Raw genomic sequence first — 18,538 nt, forward strand, 5'->3', positions numbered from 1 at the left:
CCTCGACAAAGCCGAGATCACCGAGATATTATATTAAATCAGGCTTTAATTTAAATTATTATATTATTATTATTTGAAATTATAGATACAATAAATTCATTTTTAGCTACGTCGATCATGCATATAAGGGAATGACGAATAGTCACGTGAAAAGATAATCACACATCAAAATATGTTTATTTACATTCATTTTATATTTCTCGTTTATACAAAACCGAAAGTATTTGATAAGAACAATGGCCAAATCGTACCAGATGATAAATGTGGGCGGTGGTGTCCCAATATGCCATTGGTAGCAAAAATTCCCTAATATTTTAAGGCATCGAAAAACATTACAAAATGTGTCTATAAATAGCCACAAAAATCAATATATTTTAATTTCGTTGTTGTCTTTCATATGTTCTGACAGCCGGCGATCATTCGCATTGTTTCTATTTTTTGGGTATTACCCAAATTCCTAGACTATTAAGTCTAGGAAGTTATGCATCGCTCCCATACAGAACCTTTAAAAATTGTATTAAGCTATGAGCTTCATCACATATCTTCCTTAAGTGATTCTAAGCATTTTCAGTCCGGGGGGCAAAACGAAACATGCGGCTAGCGGGGGAGAGGGGGGGTTCAAAGATGGCCGCCACCCGGGCTCTTTAAAAAAATCTATCCTTGTCCTGGTGGCTACTAGGGTAAGATTGGTATAATTTTCGTATAAACCAAAAACGTAGAATCTGTTTCTGATATGAATTATACTAAGTTTCATAGTAATTTTACAAGAAAAACGTAAAAATCTCACTTGGAGATTTTTGCTTTGAGAGCTCATTACTTTTATATAGAGCTTAAAAATATCATACAAAAAATACTATAATATATAATATATAAAAATACTATAATATATACACTTTTAAATATCACCTCCTACAAAAAGACGCTAAAAAAATTAACAACCGCAGCGCGGGAAGCTAGAATATTTCGCTGTCGTGGCGCGGCGGTTGCGGGCGGGCGCGAGCGGTGCAAGAGTTGAATAACCTTGAACTAAACACTGAATAAAACTAAGGATAAACACAAAATTGCAACATTAAAAAATAATTGCCATCTTTTCAGCAAGCTATATATTGCTACTTCAGAGCACAGAGCTGGTGACCTAGACCAATTTTTCAGCCATGAAAATCAGCCTACTCCACCAGCTTTAGCTGTGGCCAAAATGATGAGATCAGGAACTAAGTCTGAGACACTGAGAACTCTTATCTTCAGATAAATCAATTGAGTGACATCGGATCGAAAGCAGATCAAAAAGCTGTTCTTTATTGAATTCCACACGAAGGAAATTTGCCCAACTTTTTGGAACTTTAGTATCAAGACCAACTTTAGTTCATATTCCAGTTCCTCGTTTTTCGCGTGTGGATTTTTTGAACTATCAGGCTTGTAGAACGTAGATATCCTAAACTAAGTCCAACCGCGAAACAATGGTTAACTCACGTTTTATATAATTGACGAAAATTGTGACGGCATATTCGCAAAAGGTCTGTGCTAACTGCTAACCCTGGGTTCAACATATGAACAACAGCCGGTCCATCTAGAATTTTCACGGTTACTCTAGGGGAATTAGTCATGCTTTTACTAGGAACATTGGCTTCTTGATATAGGCATCTCAGTGTCTCAGACTTAGTTCCTGATCTCATCATTTCGGCCACAGCTAAAGCTGGTGGAGTAGGCTGATTTTCATGGCTGAAAAATTGATCTAGGTCACCAGCTCTGTGCTCTGAAGTAGCAATATATAGCTTGCTGAAAAGATGGCAATAATTTTTTAATGTTGCAATTTTGTGTTTATCCTTAGTTTTATTCAGTGTTTATTTCAAGGTTATTCAACTCTTGCACCGCTCGCGCCCGCCCGCAACCGCCGCGCCACGACAGCGAAATATTCTAGCTTCCCGCGCAGCGGTTGTTAATTTTTTTAGCGTCTTTTTGTAGGAGGTGATATTTAAAAGTGTATATATTATAGTATTTTTATATATTAAATATTATAGTATTTTTTGTATGATATTTTTAAGCTCTACATAAAAGTAATGAGCTCTTAAAGCAAAAATTTCCAAGTGAGATTTTCACATTTTTCTTGTAAAATTACTATGAAACTTAGTATAATTAATATCAGAAATGAATTCTACGTCTTTGGTTTATACGAAAATGATACCAATCTTACCCTAGTAGCCACCAGGACGAGGATAGATTTTTTTAAAGAGACCGGGTGGCGGCCATCTTTGAACCCCCCCTCTCCCCCGCTAGCCGCATGTTTCGTTTTGCCCCCCGGACTGAAAATGCTTAGAATCACTTAAGGAACATATGTGATGAAGCTCATAGCTTAATACAATTTTTTAAGGTCAACTTCATAACTGCTCCCACTATAATACTCTAGGAAAAATTGAAATAATTAGAAACGAGATCGCCGAATATACATTTGTAGGCTACACCACAGTCGGGAAAAAGGTAGTTATTAAGTCTAACCTCAAAATAAAAAATAATTGGTAACGTTATTAATTATTGTAAAAAACCGTTGCTATAACCGAATTATATCAAAAATAAAAGTCGAGTCCAGCTCCTATACAAATTTGGCCATGATTCTTTACAAAAGCTGTCCTTCTCGCTCCTTATTTCTGTGAACAAGAATGCCCCTTTATAATTACTATAAATTCTTTTGTATGAGAAAAATAAAAGAAAAAATATGAATATCCTTCTTGTTTGGCGAAACATAAAAGGTGTACAAGAAAATTTTCGTTGATTACTTTTAAGCCGTAACTTCAAAGGAATAAAAACATTTTTATCTGTGTTGAGTAATCTTCGTCTGTCCCTTATTTTTTATATTCTCATAAATATTAAAGGTTTACGTCGCACCATCTTAAAATATAGGTACTAGTTGTTACCCGCAACTTTGTTCCTCCGGAATTCCATTAACCGGATTCCGGATTCCAATTAGATATATATATATATATATATATATATATATATATATATATATATATATATATATATATATATATATATATATATATATATATATATATATATATATATATATATATATATATATATATATATATATATATATATATATATATATATAATTAACATCTCTAAAAAAAATATACATATATATAAGACCCGGGAAAAAGAACTACCTACTCTCGCGCAATAAACAAATTTTGGCGCAGCAGAGATGCGGGCGTTTGTCCTATGTTCTTTACTATTAGTTAAGAGTTACTCCTATCGGGCTGAAAGGAGTAAATTTTTTATGCCAGATGTAGGTATTAGCTGATTCATCTGACATGACGATTCTTATTTATAGTCTTTAAATATAAAAATTTGAGAGATGTCAAGGGACACCCGGATGGAACGAAGTTATATAAAAAAACAAAACAACCAACAACTAAAAAAAAAGAGAGAGAGACACAGAGAGAAACACGCGCTACCGCGCGGCTTACAAGTATATGATTTTTTCTCTAGTTGTAATATACCGACACTTTTGTGTCATGTCGTTACAACTTTTTCCGCCTAGCCCCATTTCGCGACGCGCGATAAGGAACTTCGTTCCAATATCAGTAGATGACTAGTTAATCGCGCGCGTACATTTTTCCGGGATGAAAAGTATTTTATGTGCTTTCCCGGGACCCAAAGCATCTCCGTACCAAATTACGGACTTTACAAAGGTATTTACATAATATATGGATGTGAAAGAAAAAACATCTATCTGATGTTTAGAGTGAAATCGGTGCAAGCTATTGATATTAAATCCTGGAGATGTTCATCAGTAAGTCGAGACCGATTTTTAACGAAGTTCATCTTCGAAAATGCTTGGTCCGCAGCCCGCGCACATGACACAATGGGTCGGCGCGGCGCGACGGTCCGGATTCGGACTGTGGTCCGCCATATTTTGGTGGCCCTAAAGTATTATCATTTATCACTTAGTTTTGTTACACCCTGTATAGTTCACTGTGAAAAAAGTAGTAGTTCAGCGATTAAAATTTGCAGCTGAAACAAACAAACACACAGACTAACTTTTCCACGTTTTGCAATGTGTGTTTGTGTTTAAAATCGTATTGAGATTTGAGATTTATTCTCATACGACTTAATTCTCTTCAATCTGTTATATTCTATGCATTTATCTAAGTCTAAGTAGAATATAACAATAGCATAAGAGTAATGTAACATACATAATCGCACAAATAGAAATTAGGACGCGCTGCTTCACAAAGCTACATTATGACAAAAGCAAAAAGAGCCGCATCTAGGAATCATTATACTTTGCAAAAACCTTTGTCGAGACAGCGCTCGCAATCCATTAGGGCTTGCGAAATGATGCGGAAACTTCACGTCATGTGTAATGTGTTAGTGGGGCTGCAGCTTTACCGGACGTTATAATTAATTAATATCCAAATGTTATGTTAAGAAAAACGACCCCCGATTTAAAACTCTAGTCGCACTGGAAGTTGCTTACAACTTTTCATGAAATAAATGCATCCAAATTTTCCAGCATTGAGCGGACTCATGTTAAACTATAGAACGACACCCTCAATCATGTCAGATTTAAAAAAAATCGGCCAAGTGCACGAATGGTTCCGTACCACAATAGAGCAAAAATAGGCTGAAAATTGTGTTTTTTGTATGGGAGCTCCCCTTAATTATTTAATTTATTTATATTTTATTATTGATTTAAAAGTACCAACACAACTGAGTATTCCGTGAATATTTCAAGTGCCTATGTGTTGCCGTTATTGATATCGAGCAAAAAAACACTCAATTACATAAAAAATTGAGCGCTATAAACCTCTTAATTGTGGCTCAACTTGTAAGCCCATCGAGGACCAAAATTTATAACGTGACATCTATCACCAATACTCCGAGATAATTAATGATTACAATACAATATTATTAAATTGAATAAAGATTAAATTGTCATAAAACGTTCATGCATAATACGCCTCAATTTTGATTAAATAAAAGTTAAGTTTCATTTATTATCTCTATTTAAGTCCTAATTTTTGCTAAAACGAGAGTTTGTATTAAAAAAAAATTGCCATCACTAATCGTTTTTCCACGGAAAATGCGGTACTGGGGGTAAACGCTCGTTTATTTCACGATGATGTATGAGCCAATCTGTAAACGACTAGCCCACTAATAAATATCTAAATTGCTTCTATAGTGTACCGAAAATATTTTTCATGTACCCTTAAGAAATAATGTATTATTAGTATTATTTTATCTGTATTTTAACTAAGTTTTAGTTTGTTAGTATAAGTTAACATAAGTTTAAGATTTTTTTTCCCTTGTACCTTTTTTATTTCTTCGTGTACATGGCCCATCTATGACGATACATCCACTAATTATAAGGTTTGCTGGAAGAGATACGTCCGCCGATGCATTATTATAACATTTAATTGTATCTTTGTAACTTGGTTCGTAAAATATTATTAATGAATAAATAAATAAAAATTATTATTCACGACGTGTTTCTAGATTTCTTATGAAAAATGCCCAAAGGTAGGACCGATTTTTCTTTAACATTGTCGTAATAAAATCAGTAAAATAAGATAAAAGTTGAAGTAAAACATATAAAACAAAAAAAGGAATTGAATTGAATTGTAAAAACTTTTTGATTGTAAAACTGTACGTTTAGGTGCGTTTGTTTGTAAGTCTTCGTCGAACATCAACGCACAGATATTTAATTATAAGTTTGTCAACAAGACTGTTCTTTCCAGGATAAAAAGTATCATAATACGTCGTTTCCCGGGACTTAAAAGGATCTTCACACTAAAATTCAGCGAAATCGGTTAGGTGGTTTAGGCATGTAAAGGCAGACAAGTAGACCGACAGACAGACAAACAGACATACTTTCACATTTATAATTTAATATCGACTGAACAACTGAAAATATTATAGTTCATCTGTTTTTTTTTTTTTTTTTTTGTAAGAATTAAATAATTTTCATTTAATAGCAAAGTAAAATCTTTTTATATATTACTAGATGACACCCGCAACTCTGTTGCGCCAAAATTCGTTTATCGCGCGGAAACCGTACATTTATCCGGGATAAAAACTATCCTATGTCCTTTCTCGGGACTCAAAGTATCTCCATGCCAAATTTCAGCAAAATCGGTTCAGCGGTTCGAGCGTGAAAAGGTAACAGACAGACAGACAGACACACTTTCGCATTTATAATATTAGTATGGATATATGTATATAATAATAATAGATCTAAAATATGAGTGCTATTTCACATTGTACCATATTATCAATACCACGTTTTTGCAAATAAACGTTCTTACCCTTCCTATTATTATGTTAACGTTGCCTGTACTGCAGGTACCACCAAAGAAATAAATTCATCGGCAAATTACGTACCTTTTTTTTTTTTTTTTTTTTTTAAATTACGTACCTACGACATTTGGTTAATTCAATTTAATCTATCGGCTGGGTTAATTTAAGAATTTCTGAATAAAAAATAAGGACCTCGAAATGAAAAAATGCATTTTTAAGATAAGTTACGCCGCAAGGTAATAAAATGAGAGCATTTTTTATACTTTCTTTAGGACTCCAAAAGACAGACTTTTTGTGATGTTAAAAATTTATTGCGTCGTAAAAAGTCGCACCGCGCTCGACTCTCCAGCGACGTCTCCTAAGTACAAATATGAATTTACAATGTAGATATGTGAATATTATCTACGTTAAGTTTTATGGCGAATAAAATATGAGCCTCGTACACGATGTGCTCCGGATAACATAAAACAAAACAGATTTTGTCAAAGGTGGAAATTTTTATCAATAGATAGTTAAAGTCTAGTCTATAGGTAGCATTATTCTCGTTATTATATATTTTTGGTATTTTAACATTTAACAATAACAATAATAACAATTTAACCTCATCAACTTAAGAGGGTGACTAACCCTAAAAATCAAACATCGTTCTTCTCTCTTCACACTCACGCCCGTCTTTCATATGCCAGGTGAAAAAGGACGACGCGGATTCATCGCCAAATTAGTTTTTTCTCAATAGCTCGATAAATATACAAAATTGGAAAAATCCGCTAGGTCGATCTCTCAATGATAGAATTTTATACAATGTGTTAAAATATTAACTCAGTTCAATGCACGGTTATGGCAATAAATGAAAAATTCGTGAAAATTAGATGCATCTTTGTGATTTTTTTCTATCGAGAAAATTTTAAGATATCGTGTTTTTGCTTAGATCGAATTCTCGGAAATATAATGTAGTATCTAATTTTAGAAAATGAAACAATTCGGGGCTTATTTTCAAGTATAAAAATGAATTATAAAATCGTCACTTTAGGGTTAGTCCCCCCTTAAGCAGAAGCGATGATGCTTCTACTTTACATAAAATTGTGTATACGAATATTATTATAGATACCTATAACATTATAAAAAATATACGTAAGTATATGTAACGTCTTGACACTTAGTGCTTTATTAAATTCCGTCGAAAAGGCACTCCGTCACAATAAGCGGCGATAAAAAGAAAATGCCGCATTGCTTTAATTGCTATTTAATATCTTGTGTTAGCAGAAGTTTAAAGATAAATGTATTCTAGAGCTGAGTAGCGGTAAAGTGGCGTTGGAGCGCTGGGCTAGGGTGGTCGCCGTGTCTCCCGGAGACACCGCCGTGTCTCCCGGAGACACCTGCAAAGCTGGAATAATAAAGAGTTTTACAACGTTTCAAAATGGGACTTTTTCTCGCAATCCAACCGCGCCGCGCACTTAGGGGATTTGAATATCTTATATGGTGGATTTTATTTATTCTACGCAACTCTCAGGAACGAATTGCGAATGCTAAGTTTTCTCGCAAACAATGAATGATACGCTTTAATCTGTTATAAGAGGTTTTAGTTTCCTCAGTGCTAAGATACCTACTTGTGGAATTTAAAAGGTTTGGCTAGCTTTGTTAATATGAGTGAGCTATTTTTACCGACTTCCAAAAAGGAGGAGGTTATACGTTCGGCTGTATGTATCTTTTTTTTTGTATGTTCAATGATAGCTCAGCCGTTTGTAATCCGATTTTCAAAATTTTTTTTGTGTTGTATAGGGTTTAACTCGAATTTGGTACCATGTTCACAAAAGTGGTGATCTGATGATGAAATCCTGGAGGAATCAAGGGGACTCCTTGAAATTTGTATGGAAACATATAGTGATTTTGATTTTTTCTGAAGCATGTGAGGTAAATGCTACCAAAAATTAGATTTCGCACCAGGTTATACCCTGGATCCGAAGGTACCCAACAGAACTTTTGAATCCTTATAGATACAGATTCGGGGATTTCGGCGTTGTTTAAACAACTAAAAGCATAAGCCAACACATCAATTTAATTGATCATCATCATCACTTTGCATCGAAGCAGATGTTTTTGATGATTATTTCGCTGTTTGTGGACCGATTTTCAAAATTCTTGTGTTGTTGTATAGGATGTAATCTTGATTTTGTATAATAATTACGAAAGTGGTGAGCTGATGATGGGATCTATGAGCAATCGAGGGAAATCCTTGAAATTTATCAAAAGACTCATAGTGGTTAAAATGTTGTTTCTAGTAACTTAAATATATGTTACGAATAAGAGAAAGTTCATACGAAGATGTCTCTTGGTCCAAAGGCACTGAACAGAACTCCTGAACCTTTAAAGATAAATGTGTTTAAATTGCAGCATCGCTTAGATAACTGCAAGCATTTACCACAATTTCGCTTACAGTAACATAATGTGAATAGTTAACTTTCGTAGTGATTATTTACGCATAAAGCCTTATCTTGTAGATAACTAAAAAGAGCGAAATTATTATTTTTAACAAAAAATTAAAACCGGCTTCCAAGGTAAAAACAATAATAATATGAACTAAAAAGTATTAAATAACTCTTACTCTATAATGGTGCCTTTTTCAGAATTCGTCTAAATCTCAACTATTTCTGTACATACTACAGTCTTCATTACTTTGAAGTCGGTACCAGTCCCAAAAGCTTCAGATATTCTGACATTGACTGAACTCATGATAAAATTAGCTGGTACCGACTTCAAAGTAATGAAGACTGTAGTATGTACAGAAATAGTTGAGATTTAGACGAATTCTGAAAAAGGCACCATTATAGAGTAAGAGTTATTTAATACTTTTTAGTTCATATTATTATTGTTTTTACCTTGGAAGTCGGTTTTAATTTTTTGTTAAAAATAATAATGTATGTAATAGTGCGTAATTAATTATACATATAATTAATGGCATACCTACATACATATTATGCAATTAATTTGTGTGCCATAATATTATGTAAAGAGTTAAGGTAATTTTTACTAAAGAAAAAAATAATTGGTCTGTATTTCAATCAGAAATATCACAATAAAGGTTCTGGTCAACCACTTTCAAAACTTTTTGCGAACTCTACAAAAGCTTAGAAAGAAAGGCAAGTTCAACTTTGTTAATACATACATACATACATAATTATGATTAATGAAAATTATTATGATTTTGCGTTTGATTCTACGGAGCCGCTAAATAAAAACCACTTTCGTGGTTTTTATTTAGCTTATTTACACATATTATGAAAAGATTATCTTATATATAAAATTCTCGTGTCACAATGTTAGTCCGCGTACTCCTCCGAAACGGCTTTACTGATTTTAACCAAATTTTATATGCATATTCAGTGGGTCTGAGAATCGGCTACTGGGTACTTTTTATATTGATAAGTGCATTTTTTGAATAAATAATAGTAAATTATTACAAGTCGAGAGTGCCGGCGACCATTGTTTGTGCGACGGGATAGCGATGGACGTTTCCATGGTGACATACTTATTTAGTCACTTCATTAAAATAATACGGGCCAAATACTTTATATGGCAAAGAAACGTTTGCCGGGACAGCTAGTAATTAGTATGATTATAATATGAAAAGCAATTCATGTAAAGTGGGTCTAAGCGGACCCCTGGACGAGCAATTTTATTGGGCATATCACATAATACGTAATGTTATTGACTATCTAGGATTAATTTTAATCACGCGCCTTCAATCTATTAATTGTCAAATAAACTGTTCAATAAAATTGAAGCATGATATTGCACAATATAATTGATCTTCTAGGGGCTCGCTAATACACTCTTCAATTTGACATAAACCGCAATCATACGGGCAGAGTTCCATCCCGCCCAGCGACTTAGCCGTTCACGGGGAGATTGCGGAAAAATAAATTTCGTAAATGGAATGAAACGCCAGAATCAGCGAATAAACTCGAACGGAACGCTTCATCGCGGGGGAAAATTTTTTCATCGCTTCCCCAACGTGCGCTACATTAGATACGTGTTTATTTTGCCTCCGTAATTACACTTACCTTTGAGAACGTGTCCCAGTTGAGGATTATTTTAACAACTTTGAACCGTGTTCTCTTTTTAAATTGCATAGTAAAGGCTAAGAGAGATTAATGGGAATGTTAACAATAAACCCCTATTTTACTTACAACTTTTGACCTGATCCCCTAACTACAAATATTATCACTAAGTATACCTACAGGACGTGTAATAACTAGACTATACTTTTATACGTGGGAGAGCCATGCTTCGGCACGAATGGGCCGTCTCGACCGGAGAAATACCACGTTCTCACAGAAAACCGGCGTGAAACAGCGCTGGCGCTGTGTTTCGCCGAGTGAGTGAGTTCACCGGAGGCCTAATCCCCTACCATATTCCCTTCCCTTCCCTCCCCTATTCCCTTCCCTTCCCATCCCTACCCTCCCATTTTACCCTATTTCCTCTTAAAAGGCCGGCAACGCACCTGCAGCTCTTCTGGTGCTGCGAGTGTCCATGGGCGACGGAAGTTGCTTTCCATCAGGTGACCCGTTTGCTCGTTTGCCCCCTTATTTCATAAAAAAACTAGTATACTTTTCTAACATATCAAACAAGTACAAAACATAAAGTAGCTGTGGCGGCTGTACACTGAGTAGACCTTGTTAATAGAAAATAATACTAGAGACTTTGAATTCCATTCAAAATTTATATGAAACCACGAAAAGTACTCAACATTTTTCAGTCTATAATAATTTACAATAAAACATGAAACAAGTTATAATATTTGTTACTTGGAACAATTTCATGTCTTCAGTTTTAATTAAAATAAGTGAAGTAAACAAGTCTAATATCCCATGATAAAGTTGTTTGGCAAGATCTAGAAATCGAATAAAATCTAGAAGTTTATTAATATTATTTTACTAGATATGATCCAAGTTTAGCAATTCCACAATAAGTACAAACCGGCTCACTGAATTTTGCTCCCAATTTGAATTTTTATTGCTTTTATGTCTTTATTTTGTATTCTACTAGCTGTTACCCGCGACTTCACCCGCGTTAACATAGTATAATAACAAAGATGGATAGTTTTCTCCTTTTTGTTTTTGTGGTTCCTTATACAAAGGGTAAAAACGGACCCTATTTAAGCAAACGTCAAACGCAAACGTCAATAAACTTTCATGTTTCTAACTCAAGAAATGACGGACTTTCATTGAAACTTTCTACCCCAATTTCACCCCCTTGGGGGTAGAATTACCAGAAACATTTAAATATGTATCCATTCATTTTTAATCAGTAGCACAAAAATAAAGTTTCATGTTTCTAACTCAAGAAATGACGGACTTTCATTCAAACTTTCAACTCCAATTTCACCCCCTTGGGGGTAGAATTTCTAAAAACGCTGAAATACCTATCCATTCATTTTTAATCAGCAGTCCAAAAATAAACTTTCATGTTTCTAACTTAAGAAAAGACGCACTTTCATTTAAACTTTCAACCCTTATTTCACCCTCTTCGGGGTAAAATTTTCAAAATTCCTTTCTTAGTGGGTGTCTACTTAATAAAACAACCCTACTCACCAAATTTCGTGGCTGTAAATTTTACAGTTTTTGCTCAGCGATGATGAATCAGTCAGTCAGTTAGTCAGTCAGTCAGGACATGTAATTTTATAAGTATAGATTAAACTATTTTATATAGCAGTTATGCTACCTATATTGTTAACTTGTAATGGAGTCCAAAATGCAGCTGCAATCATACTAAAAAAATATATAATACTGGACAGAAGTTGGTCCTGATTTTCTCTCAGTATTTATTACTTTCAACCCGGTGCTCTCTCCAACACTCCGGAAAAATATACGAAAACACATGTCTGAAATTTTCTATTCTATTTAGAATGGATGACAGACAGTGCGCTAGCGTATTCTATGTATTTTTGTCCTGACTGGCAGCACAATATAAATAATAGACAGTAGACCAGCATCATACTAGATCACCCGAATTGTTTGCACTAGTTAGGAAGGGGAAAAGGGAATTTCGCGACAAGCTCGGGGGTGTCAAATTAAGCTTGTATAATGTATAGGCTTTTGACAAAATATATTCTGATTTCTATACCATGATAACTAGACACATAATTATTGTGATCAGTTGTCATGGTATAGAAATCAGATTGACGTGGTGGCTTAAAAAAAGTTATTTTCAAATAGAGAAATGTTATCGGATATGTTATTTTAAGACAGGGGATGTTTAAAAGAACCAAAAGAAGTTTTCATGTAAAACACTGATGATTTAAAAGTTAGGTGAGGGACATTTTAAAATTAAAAAAATAAAGCTTTATATTTTTCAAACTAGGCTTCGCAGTTATTTTATGTTGCACTAAACTAAATGATTTAGTCCTTGTTTTCTAAAATCTTGTTGTAATTACCTAAATAAGTAATTTTATGAATATAATATTTTCTTTTTCTAACTTTTAAATAGCTGTAGTTTCTGAACTCACCGCTGAAATAAAAAACGCTCTTAATATTTTTTTATCAGTTTTACCTAATTTAAAAAAGCTACTAGGTCTCCATGACGCTCGAGTTACTATACGAATAGCACCCTGGGCTCCCCTAGTACACGTCTAAATCAGATGACATAAAAGCAACGTGGTGGCATGACGCATATTGTGCGGAATTTTATTTATGTGTGAATCAAATTTTAATTTCAAGGACGCGGCTAAGTCACTATACTGTATTATAATATAATATGTGATGTGCTTGCAGTGTTGAACACGCTTTACACTCAGTGTCATATTATTTATATCAGTTTTCATTATTTGATGTGTTTCACGACCTCTTCTATTTCTCTGCATACATTTTATTTTCGGAGTCTCGCTAAAATTATAAAGCAAAATAAAATAAGATGCAGCATATTTAACGAACGTATTTTAGTCATTTTATAACTTTCTAAAATGTCGGAGGTACGAAACAAGAAAGTTTCTATTTTAGCAAAAACTAGCGCTCTCGGAGCAATGAACGTAAAGATTACTTGAGTATTATTTGTAGTTTGAATAATTAGTAGTACCATACGTTATTCATCAAACAAATGTCAAACGAGAAACCCCAAACTTTCGATATCGTTGTCAAATAACGTCACGGTTGTAGTGAAAAGGATGGGAACGGCAAAACTGATTGTTGGCGTCCGCCCAAACGGAATTATGAGTGACCCCGCAGCGGCTTAAGCAATTATTTCTCATTTGAGCAGAACGCCTTAACGAGTACAGGTAGCTCTGAAGAACTCTCAACGCCGACGTTTTTGGCGCTCGACTTTTGGCGCTCGCCTGCCACTCCAATTTGTATGGCGCTATGTTATATAATTCAGCGAATATGGGCTATTTCGTTATATTCAAAATAAAGGATGTTGTGTTTTCTATTTTACTGTTAAAATATTTATTAGAACTGTTCTAAACTAATAATTTGACAAAGTTCCTAAAGTTTACGTGTTAAATGGACTGGAATTTAGAAGCGTTGCGTTGGATTGCAGTAAAATCGCGGTAATGGAATTACAAATAACTAATACGTGTTATTTTGTATAGAATGTTAAGATTTAGCTTATTTTAATGTCTAATTTGTTGCATTTTAATCATTTTTAATATAAAATATATTATTATAAATCTTGGAAGCAAAATAAGCGTAATGTGACCTATAACTACGAAACCATTTTGAGAGTCTCACAATCGGACGAGAATGCCGCGTCCTGCTCTAACAACGTCATTTCACGTTTGTAAGAGTAGGACGCAACATTCTCGTGTGATTGTTTGAGTCTCAAAACGGTTTCGTGGTACGGCCCCTGAACCGGCAAATATTAGTACAGATGTTTAGAGAACATTGTTTAGCGAATGAAGAAATGTCTTACAGTGGATTACATCGTTATCGTTGCAACGTAAATAGAAGGGTTAGACCCTTTCATTAGGATGACCCTCAGGCCAGCCGCCCCTCTTATCTTTCTCTTAATATAGCCGATTCGCTCTTATTCATTTTGATTTTGTTTGAACTTTGTTAACATCAAAACAACAACGTCTGTGCACGATGTTGTTTGCTGTCGTTTTTTTCGTTTTCAGACATATTATGATATTATGATAGATTTCAGAGTGGAAACTCAAAATAATAGTTGTTGTTTCTTATTAATGAACCACCTTAAAAAACCTATTACCTACATTAATTATAATATTATGTTTTTGGAACAGCTTTCAATTATATGTAAATAATATTTATTTAGATATAATAGATTGTTTTATATTATAACGTCACGTATAGTTAAAACGTTTAAAACTATAGATACTCTTATTCACTTAAAAAATGCTTACTGCCATCAGTTAACAATTAACGAAGAATAAAAGGACTATTTGAATTAGTTTCCTTAAGAACTTCCATAAATGCAAGGCCTATCGATCGGCCTTGGGTATAATAACTGTGAGGGGTTTGGCCATTGTCAGTTAAATTACTTTACAAACTTTAAAGACGACGACATAGATTACTAAACTCTACCTTAATCTTTACGGTAGTTAAAGAAGCATCTCTTATTTTAAGTTATTGTGTACTTTTGCCTTTATCTTCTTCTCATTACGCAACATAACGACGTATGTAGTACAGTTTCGCAAGTTAAGAACGTTTAATTCTGTGTCGGGAAGGAGTAAGACAATTTACCGTCCCGCCACGTGCCGCTAATGCGTACTTCGGCTCTCAGCCTTCCGCCCCTTTCCACAGAATTATCCGCCATAATTGGTCTGTCCATCTAAAATTATGTGAAACATCTGTTTCATAAATTCCCTTTATTTTTCCACTTCGTGTTTTTATTTTATGGAGATTCGTATACAATAAGTTCGCAAGAACGAGAAAAGTTTTAGCATTAATTTGTTGTGATTTTTCTTTTTTATTTTACGTTTTAGGTGCAAGCTTAATTCTGGTTTGTGAGCTTAGTGTTTCAATTCTTAAATTAACATAAGATGTGTCTGTTTGTCTCTTCATGTTTATACGTGGGAGAGCCATGCTTCGGCACGAATGGGCCGGCTCGACCGGAGAAATACCACGTTCTCACAGAAAACCGGCGTGAAACAGCGCCTGCGCTGTGTTTCGCCGAGTGAGTGAGTTTACCGGAGGCCCAATCCACTACCCTATTCCCTTCCCTACCCTCTCCTATTTCCTTCCCTTCCCTTCCATCCCTACCCTCCTTTATTCCCTATTCCCTCTAAAAGGCCGGCAACGCACCTGCAGCTCTTCTGATGCTGCGAGTGTCCATGGGCGGCGGAAGTTGCTTTCCATCAGGTGACCCGTTTGCTCGTTTGCCCCCTTATTTCATAAAAAAAAATGTCTGTTACCTCTTTAACTAGTAACTATACTGCACTTGTTTTGATGAAGGTATTGAAATATTTGGAAGTACCGGAAATGATTATAAGATCTACATTTTACAATTTGATAAACTTCTATTAAGGAAAGTGGACGGTCTCATGCATAAGCGAATTTCATGTTACCAAGTTCTTATTATTAACGATTATAACCTAAAAAAGTAGCGCACACAAAAACATGATTGGTGTAATATTTGTATTGATGTGTGACTCACACATGTGAGTAAAGCGAGTACGTGGAAAACAGGACAAGGTGCTTATCACACTGATAAGCGCGGCATTGTAATTTAATGAAATCAACGTACACCGCACCTACTATATTTGGACTGCTTGAAACAGATGAATTCACATTTAATATTATAAATTCGAAAGTCTATTACCTCGTCACTTTCAAACCGCTGAATACGATTTTGCCGAAATCACAAACCTAATTTTTACCATCGAAGTGTGAAGTGTTATTTGTAAAATTCTTACAACTCGTAATTCACCGTATATGATTATTGTATATAACGTTAAAGCGATTCTTAGATTATCTTGTCGTAAGTTAAATGTTGTAATATTCATCTGTTTTAAAAGCAAAAAGCTTTTGTTTGTTGAACGTAAAAGGCCATTAATAAAATATCATAATATCACTCTCTTCATATATTTATATCCATACCAGTATTATAAGTGCGAAGGTGGGTCTTTCTGTCTGTCTATTTAGGACATTTTCACGTTAAAACCGCTGAACCGATTTTCATTAAATTTGGTATGGAGATAGTTGAAGTTCCGGAAAAGGACATAGGATACTTTTTCCCGCGTGATGTATATTTCGTCATCATCGTTCGGGCGTCATCTAGTTCTAGATAAAATAATGAATATGTACTAAATGTAAAAACCGGCCAAGTGCGAGTTGGACTCGCCCATGAAGGATTCCGCAGCAGCAATAAGGTTTACTTTTATGAATTTAAAAGGTTTTGATTTATTTTTATATTTCGGTTGATTTAATGAAAGTTAAATTAAGGTTTAATTACCATTTATGACCTATTAAAAAAACTACTTTCTAGATCTCGTTCACACATCATAATTATATTTTTTTAGACTTATTATGCCCCTACTTTAGAAGTTAGAGAGGGGGACACACATTTTACCACTTTGGAAGAGTCTCTCGCGCAAACTATTCAGGTTAGAAAAAAATGATATTAAAAACCTCAATATGATTTTTGAAGACCTATCCATAGATACCCCACACGCATAGGTTAGATGAAGAAAAAAATTGTTTCAGTTGTACCTATGGGGACCCCTAAAATTTTCAATAATTTTTCCATTTTTGTATCAAAATCTTAATGCAGTTCACAGACTACATCTAATTACCAAGTTTCAAAAGGATAGCTCTTATAGTTTCGGAGAAAAGTGGCTGTGACATACGGACGGACAGAAAGACAGACAGACAGACATGACGAATCTATAAGGGTTCCGTTTTTTGCCATTTGGCTACGGAACCCTAAAAAGCCATGTGCATACACGATTGGATTTCTATAACAGAAACCCGGCGTCAAACGCTTAATATGTAGTGTTTAGCCCAGCAAGGATAAGAGACCTTTAAAGTAATTTCTTTAGGGAACGCAATTTGCAACACTAGAGGTCAGAGGAGTTGTAGATTTGTAAGCCCACTGGTTGAGAGAGACTAGTGGTGGCTATCGCTCGCCATCAGGCGTTGTCAGCTTATTTCCTACTTTATTTCATAAATCACAGGTAATAAATGTTACGCGTATTTACAGAAAATCCTCATTTCTCCGACGTTTAGCTTGGTAAAAAGTAAAAACGTTCTGGGAAACTTTTAATTTTCACCGGATAGATTCGTTAGAATTGTGTGAATGTAGTTTTCCAAATATAACTAAAACGTTACAATCATAATAACCATAATCATAAACTCATTAAATTGAGGTAATCAACGCTAATCAATTGAAGTTGCTAAACAAACATAAGACTCGATTTGAATAAGCATCCGCTCAAACAAGCGGTTTCGCCGCTACATCGCGAGAGAGCAAGCTATTGAATGTAACGATGTATTTAAAAAGCGGTGCGGTCGCGCTGTTACTTACATACAATTGCTTGTGACCTCGCGATGTAGCCGCCAAACCGCGCGTTTGGGCGGACGCATATAAATCGAGCGAAACGTGAATTCGCTTAACATCAGCACGTGTACACGTGTGAATATAATATAGTTTATGAGTTTTATGACCCCAGTCGACGCTGTTAATTTACTTGTTTTTCAGTAATAGTCGTTCATAGACAAGCAGACACCTAAAGCTTGATTTATTATTAAATTGTGTCTACAGGGTTAAGTTAGGTTAGTTAAGACGGATCCTCAACCTGGGATGGGCATAAAGAACTCAATAAAAAACCGAACATGATACTATACAGTCGAATTGTTAAAACCTCCTCCTTTTTGGAACTTGGTAAAAAAAGATTGGATCCCCACATTATTCGCCACTTTAGGCATTACACTATTTTCTGCGATTCTCCTGCTGCAAGTTTGCTATGTCAATAAACGAGTTAACAAAGGAAATTACGTCATTCTCACCCACAACACAACGTTGAAACAGAATAAGGTGTACTTGATGCAGTATATCTGGGACTCCAGTTTGCCCACTGCTGGGCCTTGTCCAGCGCCTGCCATTTCACAATTTCCACTTTACCACTTTACTGACCACTCGCACAGTCGCGTCGGTACTGGTACTTATCAGATAGAAGGCAGGTTATCAGTGTTTGCTCAGATAAGAGATAAGATTTAGCATGAATTGCCCTACCTTTTTCGGAAATGAGCATTGTTTTTCAATATAGAAGCTAACACCGTTAATATTC

The 18,538-nt window shown here is 34.8% G+C and overlaps 1 protein-coding gene across 1 annotated transcript in view; it reads right to left on the reverse strand.

The window, feature by feature from the left end:
• LOC121728918 (tetraspanin-2A) overlaps positions 1-18,399 on the reverse strand; it is a 27,870-nt gene extending 9,471 nt beyond the window's left edge. Inside the window, exon 1 of the mRNA XM_042117248.1 lies at positions 18,258-18,399. Within this exon, the coding sequence (XP_041973182.1) occupies positions 18,258-18,353 (96 nt within the window). The 5' untranslated portion in view covers positions 18,354-18,399. The remainder of the gene's footprint in view (positions 1-18,257) is intronic.
• Positions 18,400-18,538: the final 139 nt, after the last annotated feature.

The sequence above is a fragment of the Aricia agestis genome, chromosome 7 (genome assembly GCF_905147365.1).
Source record: "Aricia agestis chromosome 7, ilAriAges1.1, whole genome shotgun sequence".
Classification (NCBI taxonomy): domain Eukaryota; kingdom Metazoa; phylum Arthropoda; class Insecta; order Lepidoptera; family Lycaenidae; genus Aricia; species Aricia agestis.